The following is a 12,153-nucleotide window of genomic DNA, read 5'->3' on the forward strand; positions in this document are numbered from 1 at the left end:
TCCGCCCCCCACACCCCGCCTGTCCCCCGCACCTTCCAGGAGCAGACACCTTTCCTCATTTTCTCGCTGTCCTCAGCCAGGGTCACTCTGAGGTGCTGTGACCACTCGGAAATTAGCTAAGCCAGCTCCGACCGGGCATCGAGACTGGTCCTGTACGGGTCAGTGCCGCACTTCATGAGGATTTAAAATTCTCATCCTCGTGTTCAAATCCCTCCATTGCCTCGTCCTCTCCCTATCTCTGTAACCTCCTCCAGTCCCTACCACCCTCTGAGATCTCCGCGCTCCCCAATTCCAGCCTCTCACGCATCTCCCCCCCCCCCCGACCCCGATTCCCATCGCTCCACCATTGGCGGCCGTGCCTTCAGCTGCCTGGGGGCCCTAAGCTCTGGAATTCCCTCCCTAACCTATCCGCCTCTCTCTCCTCCTTTAAGACGCTCCTTAAAACCGACCTCTCGACCCAGCTTCTGGTCGCCCGTCCCTGATATCTCCTGACGTGGCTCGGGGTCAAATGATGCAAAATTTTATTCCAGCGACAAGCAGCCTGACAATGGAAGCTCAGGGGTGTTTGAGTCTGGCCATTCCAAGACACCAACTTACTATCACATACGAGTCCAGGACGTGGGAGTACGTGGAAAGCAGGCGCACGATGTCCGCAGCTCTCTGCTTCTGCTGCTCAAAGGTCCGCTGGTGGCACTCAGCTAATGGCATTCCCGCTTCAGATCAGCACCAAGAGAGAACACTGCAACGAGGAGACAGAGCAGCAGGGTGTCAACGGAGTTTATAAACCGAACACAAAATCCAGGCCGAAACTCCCAGTGCCAGTGCTGAGAGAGGGTCAGTACTGAGGGAGTGCCAGTGCTGAGAGAGGGTCGGTACTGAGGGAGCGCCGCACTGTCGGAGGTCGGTACTGAGGGAGTGCCGCACTGTCGGAGGGTCAGTACTGAGGGAGTGCCGCACTGTCGGAGGGTCAGTACTGAGGGACCCAGTGTCCTGGGGCCAATATTTATCCTTCAACCAACATCAATTAAAAACAGGTGAACTGGGTCATTATCAGATTGCTGTTTGTGGGATCTTGCTGTGCGCAAATTGGCTGCCGTGTTTTCCTACATTACAACAGTGCCCAGACTTCACAGGTACTTCACTGGCTGCAAAGTACTTTGGACATCCTGAGGCGGTGAAAGGTGCTTGTGAAATAACTGCAGTCCAACATGAAGCTGGCTGAATTTGAACTGGCCTCTGATGTGGCCCAGTCAGTGAGCCATTTAGTTGGGTTAATAAGAGAAGGGCAATAAATGCCCACATCACAGGAATGAGTGATTAAAAATACACTGGCCGCTCATCCTGCTCTCAAACTGACCCTAATAACGATTAAACCTCCCTCAAACAGAGCCACCCGCACCCAGGGATCAGAGATCTGACTTTCCCTTCCTCAAACTCCAAACACTCCTCTCCACACCCCTCACTCCCTCCTCTCCTCATCTCCATCTCTCGCACCTCCACCTCCCCTCATCTCCACATCCCTCACTCACACCCTAATCCCATCACACCCTCCACCTCCCCTCAGCTCCACCTCCCTCACTCCCTCCTCCTACCTCCGCTCACTCTCTCCTCCTCCCTCTCCTGTCCTCAACTCCATCCCCCTGCCTCCTCACCATCGTCCTCACCCTCCTTACTCCCTTCTCCCCCTCCCTCACTCCTCCATCCCTCCATCGCTCGCACCCCTCGTCCCTCGCCCCCTCCTCCCTCGCTCGCGCACCCTCCTCCTCCCTCGCTCGCCCCCTCCTCCCCCCTCGATCACCCCCCCTCTTCCCTCACTCACTCCCCCTCCTCCCTCATTCACCCTCCTCCTCCCTCACTCCCCCCCTCCTCCCACACTCCCCCGCCGCCCTCCTCCTCCCTCCCTCGCCGCCTCCTCCTCCTCCCTCCCCCCCCACCTCCTCCGTCCCCCATCCCCCCATCTCCTCCCTCAGTCCCCCCTCACTCCCCCCTCCTCATACCTCCCCCAACTCCCCCTACCTCCCCCACTTACCCCCCTCCCCCCTCCTCCTCCCTCCCTCCCCCACTCACCCCCCCTCCCCCACTCACCCCCGCTCCCACCCCCCTCCCTCCCCCACATCACCTCCATCCCTCCCCCACTCACCCCCCTCCTCCCTCCCCCACTCACCCCGCTCCCACCCCCCCTCCCCCACTCACCCTCCATCCTCCCCCACTCACCCCGCCTCCTCCCTCCCTCACCCCCCTCCTCCCTCCCTCAACACCCCCCTCCTCCCTCACTCACCCCTCCTCCTCCCTCCCTTACTCACCCCCTCCTCCACCCTCCCCACTCACCCTCCTCCTCCTCCCTCCCCCACTCACCCACCCCTCCACCCACCCCCACCACACCCCCTCCTCCCCCCTCCCCCACTCACCCCCCCCACCCACCCCACACCCCACCTCCACCCTCCCACCCCACCTCCACCCACCCCCCCTACACCCCCTCCCCACTCCCCCCACCTCCACCACCCCCTCCTCCCCACTCCGCCCTCCACCACTCCCCCCCTACCCCCCCCACCCCCACCCCCCACCCCCTAACCCACTCTCCCTCCCCCCCACTCACCCCCCCTCCCCCCACCCCCTCCTCCCTCCTCCCCATCTCCCCCCCACTCACCCCCCCTCCTCCCCATCCCCCCTCCCCCACCACCCCCACCCTCCCCCACCCCCTCCTCCCCCACTCACCCCACCCTCCCACCACCCCCCTCCACCCCCACTCACCCCCTCCTCCCCACTCACCCCCACCTCCCTCCCCTCCCACCCCCACTCACCCCTCTCCTCCTCCCTCCTCCCCACCACCCCCTCCTCCTCCCTCCCCACTCCACCACCCACCCCCACCTCCCCCATCCCCTCCTCCCCACTCACCATCCCTCCACCCCCACTCACCCCCTCCTCCCTCCCTCCGCCACTCACCACCCTCCCCCCCATCCCTCCCCCATTCCCCACCTCCCCCACTCACCACCCATTCCTCCCCACTCACCCCCCTCCCTCCCCACTCACCCCCACCACCCTCCGCCACTCACCACCCTCCCCCCCATCCTCCCCCATTCCCCTCCTCCCCCACCACCATCCCTCCTCCCCCACTCAACCCCCTCCTCCTCGCCCCCATCCCCCTCCTCCCCCACTCACCCCCCACCTCCCACGCCTCCATCCCCCTCCTCCCCCACTCACACCCCACCCCCTCCCCCACCACCCCCCTCCCCACCCTCCCACCCCCATCCCCCTCCATTCCTCCCCCACACACCCCCTCCCATCCTCCCCCACTCACCCCCTCCCCTTCCCTCCCCCCACTCACCCCACCTCCCTCCCTCCCCCACTCACCCCCCTCCCCTCCCCCCCCACACCCCCCACCTCCCTCCCTCCCCACGCCCCCTCCACCACCCTCCCCCACCACCCCCACCACCCACCCACCCCCACTCACCCCCTCCACCCTCCCCACCCACTCACCCCCTCCACCCTCCCCCCCCACTCACCCCCCACCACCCTCCCCCACACACCCCCCTCCTCCTCCCTCCCTCCCCTCCTCCTCCACCCCTCCCCCAACCCCCCCTCCCTCCTCCCCCACTCACCCCCTCCCTCCTCCCCACTCACCCCCCTCCTCCCTCCCTCCCCCACTCACCCCCTCCTCTCCCCCACTCACCCCCTCCTCCCTCCCCCACTCACCCCTCCTCCCTCCCTCCCCCACTCCACTCCTCCCTCCTCCCTCCCTCCTCCCCACCACCCCCTCCTCCCCTCCCTCCCTCACCCACTCCTCCTCCCCCCCTCACTCACTCCACCTCCCCCTCCCTCACTCACTCCTCCCCCCTCCTCACTCCACTCCTCCCCCTCCCATCACTCACTCCTCCCCCCTCACTCACTCCTCCTCCCCCCTCCCTCACTCCTCCCCCCCTCCCTCACTCACTCCCTCCCCCCTCCCTCACTCACTCCTCCCCCTCACTCACTCACTCCTCCCCCACTCCCTCACTCACTCCTCCCCCCCTCACTCACTCACTCCTCCCCACCCCTCACTCACTCACTCCTCCCCCCTCACTCACTCCTCCCCCCTCACTCACTCACTCTCCCCCCACTCCCTCACTCACTCCTCCCCCCCTCACTACCTCCTCCCCACTCCCTCCCTCACCTCCTCACTCCTCCCCCACTCACTCTCCCCACTCACTCCTTCCCACTCCCTCCTCCCCCACTCCTCCTCCCCCCCTCACTCACTCCTCCTCCCCCCCTCACTCACTCCTCCTCCCCCCTCACTCACTCCTCCTCCCCCCTCACTCACTCCTCCTCCCCCCCTCACTCACTCCTCCTCCCCCCCTCACTCACTCCTCCTCCCCCCTCACTCATTCCTCCTCCCCCCCTCACTCATTCCTCCTCCCCCCCACCTCACTCCTCCTCCCCCCTCACTCACTCACTCCTCCTCCTCCCCCCCTCACTCCTCCTCCCCCCTCACTCACTCCTCCTCCCCCCCTCACTCACTCACTCCTCCCCCCACTCCCTCTCACTCCTCCTCCTCCCCCCCCCACTCCCTCCTCCCCCCTCACTCACTCCTCCTCCCCCCCTCACTCACTCCTCCTCCCCCTCACTCACTCCTCCTCCCCCCCTCACTCACTCCTCCTCCCCCCTCACTCACTCCTCCTCCCCCCTCACTCACTCCTCCTCCTCCCCCCTCACTCCTCCCCCCCTCCCTCACTCACTCCTCCCCCCTCACTCACTCCTCCTCCCCCTCACTCACTCCTCCCCCCTCACTCACTCACTCCTCCCCCCACTCCCTCACTCACTCCTCCTCCTCCCCCCCTCACTCACTCCTCCCCCCACTCCCTCACTCACTCCTCCTCCTCCCCCCCTCACTCTCCTCCTCCCCCCCTCACTCCTCCCCTCACTCACTCCTCCCCCCTCCCTCACTCACTCCTCCCCCCTCACTCACTCCTCCCCCCCTCCCTCACTCACTCCTCCCCACTCACTCACTCCTCCCCCCTCCCTCACTCACTCCTCCCCCCATCCCTCACTCACTCCTCCCCCCCTCCCTCACTCACTCCTCCCACTCCCTCACTCACTCCTCCCCACTCCCTCACTCACTCCTCTCCCCTCACTCACTCCTCCCCCCCTCACTCACTCCTCCCCCCCTCCCTCACTCACTCCACCCCCCCTCCCTCACACCTCCCCCCCTCCCCTCACTCACTCCTCCCCCCCTCCCTCACTCACTCCTCCCCACTCCCTCACTCACTCCTCCCCCCTCACTCACTCCTCCCCCCCTCCCTCACTCACTCCTCCCCACTCCCTCACTCACTCCTCCCCCTCACTCACTCCTCCCCCCCTCTCACTCACTCCTCCCCACTCCTCACTCACTCCTCCCCTCACTCACTCCTCCCCCCCTCCCTCACTCACTCCTCCCCACTCCCTCACTCCCATCCTCCCCCCTCACTCCCTCCTCCCCCCCCTCACTCCCTCCTCCCCCCCCCTCACTCACTCACTCACTCACTCACTCACTCGCGCTCACCCTGACCCGGAAGTGGACGCCTCTGTGACCCGGAAATTCTTGCTGGATTCTCGGGCCTGGCGGATCAGGATCAGGATCCCGGTGAGAGAGAGACCGCGGGCCGGGGCCGGGAACCGGGAACAAACCCACCCCCACAGTCCCCAACACACCCTGCCGGGGCCTTCCACAGTCCAACAGCCTGCCCCTCCCCCCCGGGAGCTGGCTGTGATGCCCCACCTGGTACAATAGCCATGTGGACTCACTGTGATGACCCACATAGTTCAAGAGCTTACCCTCATCAATGGGGAAATTGGTTGTGATGCTCCCCATAGTCCAATATCCCCTCCTCCTCACCCCTGGGAGCTGACTGTGATGCCCCACCTGGTCCAATAGTCATGTAGACTGGGCGTGATGCCCCCCCATAGTCCAATAGCCCCACTCACCCACAGGAAGGGCTGTTTTCTCAGTTGTGTATGTGGGCTTTTGGGGGAGGAGGAGAAGGAGGGGTTTGCGAGGGTTTTTTTGGGGGGCGGGGGGAAGGGGAACGGGGTCTGCGATGCCCCATGTTGTTCAATATGCCAGTGCAACAACAACCCTGGGATTGTGCCGGAGATACCCAGCGAGGGAGATGGGCGGGTGTGGGTGGGGGGCAGAACCGGACTTAATTCTGTCTCCCCCCGCCCCTACAGTTGAATATGCCATATGGCCCCATGTAGGGACGCTGATCCACAACTGGAGGCAGCATGTGTTTTACGCGGTTTAGATGTGAACAAGTGTTCAAATTTCACAGAGCAGCAGTTTTTTAAAATTCGTTCATGGGATGTGGGCGTCGCTGGTTAGGCCGGCATTTATTGCCCATCCCTAATTGCCCCTTGAGAAGGTGATGGTGAGCTGCCTTCTTGAGCCGCTGCAGTCCATGTGGGGTAGGTACAGCCACAGAGCTGCACCCGTCCAGGCAAGTGGAGAGTATTCCATCACACTCCTGACTTGTGCCTTGTAGATGGTGGACAGGCTTTGGGAGTCAGGAGTGAGTTACTCGCCACAGGATTCATGTGCCTTCTCCAGTTCAGTTTCTGTTATACAGAGATGTGCAGGCATCGGTGATTGTTGCTGTGACTCAGGGCATTGGCTGGTTATATGTGCAGGTGACCTGTCACAATGGTATGACCATGCGCCACTCTCCCACTCACTTTCACTGTGGACGAACACAGTGTTAATCGCAGCTCCTGTCGAGCCCATGTGTAACTGTATGGCGACCTTGTTTAAGCAGGCTGAGGGTTAATGTCGGCTGCCTAGTTTTCTTTTCAATTCGGCGTTTAATCAGATATCTCCTTAAATCCTGTCAGATTGGCATCTGGCGTGGGGGCGGGCTGTGCGCGCAGCTCCCCCCGGTTGAATTCCCAGGCCCGCTGTATTATCTGACCTCAGTCGTGTCTGGTCTTGGTGCTCGCTGGTGGGGAGGAGGGAGTTGGACAGGGATGCAGTTCGGGATTGACGTGGAGTGACCCGGGCTGGGATGTGGGGCACTGCTCAAGGACACGATTAAGTTTGATGTCTTGCCATGCCATGGTCAGTTAGTGAGGGAGGTTGGATTGAATGGGCCGTGGTTCTTGGAACACTTGTGACGTCATAGAAACCTTTAAAATTATGAAAGGGGTGGATCGGAGCCCCAGCCTGTTCAGTCTTTCCTGACGGACGATACCAGAACTGCCAAGTTGATAACTATGTTCTGTTGTGTTATTTTGATCCCAGGTACCGAAATGGCTGCCGTTAATCTCTGACTGTTGGGCGTCTGAAAGCAGCAGGGGATTGTGTTTCGAGAGGCAGGGGCCGGCCTGCTCTCCCTGCCTGCACAGCCGGCCTGCGGTGAGGGGACTGCTGCTCCCTCCTCCAGCTGCCCGCAGCATGGCTGACTTTGCGCTGAACCTGGACTTCTCTGCTGGAGCCTCGCAGAAGCAGGCCCACCCCAACCTCAAGCACCAACACTTCCTGAAGCGCCGAGCCTACCTGGAGAGGAAGGGTTACCTGCACAAGAAGCAAGGGGCCAGGGTACAGGTCGCTCGGCGTGGTTCGCCGCCCTCGGGATGGAACGCTGGCTCCAGGGCGTGCCAGCCGGCGCGGGCACCCCCCTCTGGCTTCTGCGCCAACGGAACGGGCATCGCCGGCACTGCCGCCAAGGCGCCCCAGAAAGGCAGTCGTGCCCTTCAGACCATCTGCCGGGACTCGCAGCAGAGGAAGCCTCCCTCCTCCTCCTCCTCCTCAGCCTCCTCATCCGCCTCCTCCTCCTCGCACCCATCCCGGCCCCCCTCCGCCCACGCCAAGACGGAGCGGGCCCTGCTGCTCAGCGAGTGCCAGAGCGGCCTCCGCCGATCGCCGACCACCCCAAGCGTGCCCCCGTGCCCGCCGCCAACGCCACCAGCAGCTCTGTCAAGCCCTACAAGTGCGTGGCCCTGGACTGCGAGATGGTGGGCACGGGCCAGGGGGGGAAGAGGAGCGAGCTGGCCCGCTGCAGCGTGATCGGCTACGACGGGGACCTGGTGTACGACAAGTACATCCTCCCGCCCAACCCCATCACGGACTACCGTACCCGCTGGAGCGGCATCCGTCGGCAGCACATGAGAAACGCCACGCCCTTCAAACTGGCGCAGAAAGAGGTAAGCCGGGAGGTGTCTCGGGTCTGGGTATGGGGAGGGGAGGGGGGGGGGAGCGATGCTGTCGGGAGCTACATTCAGAGGACTGGACTAATTCAACACCACAGGTACAGGTGGAGGCCGTTCAGCCCCTGGAGCCCCTGTTGCACCGACACAGGAGGAGGCCTCGATCCCGTTACCCAGTAAAAATCTATCCGTTTCAGTGTTGAAGTTTAATGTGCCAGCTGCTTTCTCACCCACCACCCTGACTGTTTGCAGATATTAAAGGTGCTGTGCGGGAAGATTGTGATTGGCCACGCCGTACACAATGATTTCAAGGCACTAAACTACTTCCACCCCCCATCGATGACCCGGGACACCTCGAAGATCCCGCTCTTGAACCGCAAGGCGGGCTTCCCCGAGAAGGAATCGGTGTCGCTGAAGAGACTCACGAAACAGCTGCTTCACCGAGACATCCAGGTACGTAAATCCCATCCACCCCCCCCCACCCCCGGTTCCCATCGCTCCACCACTGGCGGCCGTGCCTTCAGCTGCCTGGGGGGCCCGAAGCTCTGGAATTCCCTCCCTAAACCTCTCCGCCCCTCCCTCTCTCTCTCCTCCTTTAAGACGCTCCTTAAAACTGACCTCTTTGACCGAGCTTTTGGTCGCCCGTCCCTGATATCTCCTCACCTGGCTCAGTGCCAGATTTTGTCTGGTTTATGCTCCTGTGAAGCACCCTGGGATGTTTCACTGCCTGAAAGGTGCTACATAAGTGCAAGTTGTTGCTGTAAATCCCATTACCATGTGACGCAAGGAACCATCATTTGCTCGCCTGTATCATTGTTTTATAACTCCCTAATCCAGCCCCGGTTGGAATATTGTGTCCCAATTCCGGGCCCCGCACTTTCGGAAGGATGTTGAGGTCTCGGAGAGGGTGCGGAGGGAGATTTACCGGAATGGGAGCAGGGATGAGGGACTTCAGTTAATGTGGAGAGACTGGGAGAAGCTGGGATTGTTCTCCTTAGAGCAGAGAAGGTTAAAGGGGAGATTTAATCGGGGCGTTCAGAATCAGGAAGGGATTTGATGGAGTAAATAAGGAGAAACTGTTTCCACTGACAGGAGGGTCGGTAACCAGAGGGACACAGATTGAAGATAATTGGTAAAAGAACCAGAGTGGGGAGAGGAGGAGAATTTTTTTTTAACACAGCGAGTTGTTGTGATCTGGAACGTGCTGCCTGAAAGGGCAGTGGAAGCAGATTCAATAGTAACTTTCAAAAGGGTAAATACTTGAAAAGGAAACATTTGCTGGTCGATGTGGGGAAGAGCTGGGAGGAGCGGAGACTAGTTGGATAGCTCTTTCAAGGAGCCAGCACAGGCACGATGGGCCGAATGGCCTCCTCCTGTGCTGTACTGTTATCTGGGACTCCTTCTCAATCCTCTCCCGTTTGGTCTCTCCACAGGTGGGCAAGCAGGGTCACTCGTCAGTTGAAGACGCTCGTGCCACGATGGAACTGTACAAACTGGTGGAAGCTCAGTGGGAGCGCGAGGCGGGCGATCAGCCGGGACAGAAGTAGCGGGCGTGGGTGCCTCCGCCGCGTTGTGGGGAGCTGGGGGTGGGGGCGGGGGGGAGTGCCCCCCCCCCCCGTGACATGCCAGAATTCGCCCTCCTCCCCCATCGCCATGGAGCAGGAACAGGCCAGTATTGGAACCCTGAAGACTGTATCTCATAGATACACGATGTATTTCAGACAGTTTAGTAGCGGGTGGGATCGAGCTCGTGCCAAGGGCTTGATGGATTATCAAGGACTGACCTTGTTTTTTTTTTATATATTACATATAAAAGAAAAAGATTGACACACAAAACGGAAGACATTCTCTGTCCCACCTCGTCGTCTTCTGCAATCCCTCTCACGGCTGACTTTTGCTTTTTGAAACTGAATCCGCTGGTTTTTGTATTCCCGTTTAAAGGCAAAAAAAGAAAACCTTTTAACCTCAGTGTGCCGGGCATCCTCCCCGCCCGTGCCTCCCCCAGCCGAGGGCCGAGTGGGGCTTTGAAACGTAAGGACGTAGCAGAGAGGGTGTCATTCCTGCTGTCCCACTGAGCGGTTTGAACCGTGCCTTAATCAGGGAGGCACTTGGCTGCGCGGATTGTTTCAGGAGTGGGGCGGGTGGGATATGTGGGTTGGGGGTGTGAGCTGCCCTTCGTAGGATGCCCGGGGTTGCTGCAGTGTCGGGACCGGGCGGTGAATTGAGCACATCCCGTTCACTGTAAGGTCGGAAGGGAGAACTGAGCCGTCCGGGTCAGTTGACCCTGCTTGTATCCGGGAGTCCTCGGACCCTCTTCGGCCGAAGTTCAGATTTTCGCGTCTGGGCCGTCAGCTGAAGGGAGACCCACTGGACCACTTTGGCGAGTACCCCACAAATAGCTGGGCTACCGTCTGCGCACATTGCCTGCTGCGTTTCCCGGCTTTACAACAGCGACCCCCACTTTAGAAAAACGTACTGTAAAGCGCTTTGGGACGTCCTGAGGTGATGAAAGGGTGCTATAGGAATGCACAGCACCTGTGGGGCGGGAGTGGGTGGGGTGGGGGGGGGGGGGAGCACTGAGCCCACACAGACAGGCCGGGGTGTTCCAATCTTCAGCTCACCTGGCTGATCTCAGATGGCGCAGCTGTCGACAGGGGGCGGGTGTGGGTGCGGCAGCGGCTAATGGTTCAGTGAATGGCATGCCTTCGGATGTCCCCTTGAGCCCTGCGGGCAAAAGGGACCGTTCCACCTCTCCCGTTCACTCAATATCGGCCGCAGCAGTGTTATCGAAGGGCTGGTTAAAATTGACTTCAGCTTCCCCCCCCCCTTTCCCCAGGGAGACATGACATGGTGGTAATATCACCGGACAGGTAATCTAATGTCAGCAAATGCCCTGGGGACACGGGTTCAAATCCCACCACCGCAGGCTGGCAGAATTTAAATTCAACTAATTAATAAATTCAGTCAATTAATAACCTGGAATTGAAAACTAGTCCCAGTATGCTGTGCCATGAAATTGTCATCGATTGTCCTAAAAACCCATCTGGTTCACTAATGTCCTTGAGGGAAGGAAATCTGCCAGCCTCGCCCGGTCTGGCCTACATGCAGTGTGGTCGACTCTGAAATGGTCGCGCAAGACACTCAGCTCAAGGACAGTTCGGGATGGGCAACAAATGCTGGCCTTAAATATTGATACTGACAAACTGCGATCGGGATACTTGGGTTTTGATGCGCGTGGTTTGAGATTGACGCACAGTATTTTACAAGTGAAAGGTTTTTTTTTAAAGAAAAGAACTGTATTTTATAATGGCTTGTAATAGAGAATTTGTGGTAATCTACAATTTGCCTGTCCTCTGTCTTTGAAACGCTGTTACTGTACTAAAAGGGCCAAATGGGAGCTCTGTCTGTCTTACTGTTGTGTTTTGTGTTGCTGCCCCCTCCCGCCCCCCCCAGTGCCTCCCTGTTTTTTCATATTCATTCTCACGACATTTATGCCCCAGTTCCCTGCCCCTTGAGAAGGTGGCGGTGTTGGAGGACTGCCTTCTTGAACCCCCTTCCGTTCCCATGTGGGACCGAGGGGGGGAGGCTCTCCCGCTGTGACGTTCGGCGGGAGAGGTCCCGACTCAAATCGCCGTCTTAAACCACGAGCAGGCAGTTCCCCGCCGAGCCAGGACGGGCTCCCTGCTTCAGCCCGCTGTTTGAGGGGCCAGCAGCATGTCCAGCCCATTGGGAACCTGGAATGGGGGAAGAGTTGCACACAGGCGTACAGTCCCGATAGGTTTTAGAGGCACTTTATGGAGTCTGGCGGCTTGGTTGTGTCCTTCGTTGTGTTCCTGGACCACGAGCTGCCTTTCGTCCCCGACTTGGTCATGGGTGGCCCGGGGAGGATGTGCACACCGTATCCGCAGCAGGCCTGACCGTGGTTTAGTGGGTGGCTTCTCCCTCACCTCTCTGATTCAGAAAGTTCTGGGTTCGAGCCCCCACTGCAGAGATTTGAGCGCA

At 60.5% G+C, this 12,153-nt stretch overlaps 1 protein-coding gene across 1 annotated transcript; it reads left to right on the top strand.

Moving 5' to 3' along the window:
- The first annotated feature begins 5,520 nt into the window (after positions 1-5,520).
- On the top strand, positions 5,521-11,548 carry isg20l2 (interferon stimulated exonuclease gene 20-like 2). Its single transcript, XM_068022927.1, has 5 exons — positions 5,521-5,596; positions 7,247-7,688; positions 7,823-8,148; positions 8,404-8,604; positions 9,585-11,548. The coding sequence occupies exons 2-5, from the start codon at positions 7,400-7,402 to the stop codon at positions 9,696-9,698; spliced, it is 930 nt and encodes a 309-aa protein (XP_067879028.1). The 5' UTR covers positions 5,521-5,596; positions 7,247-7,399; the 3' UTR covers positions 9,699-11,548.
- The last annotated feature ends 605 nt before the right edge of the window (positions 11,549-12,153 follow it).

Source organism: Heterodontus francisci, chromosome 46, assembly GCF_036365525.1.
Source record: "Heterodontus francisci isolate sHetFra1 chromosome 46, sHetFra1.hap1, whole genome shotgun sequence".
NCBI classification, from domain to species: Eukaryota; Metazoa; Chordata; class Chondrichthyes; order Heterodontiformes; family Heterodontidae; genus Heterodontus; species Heterodontus francisci.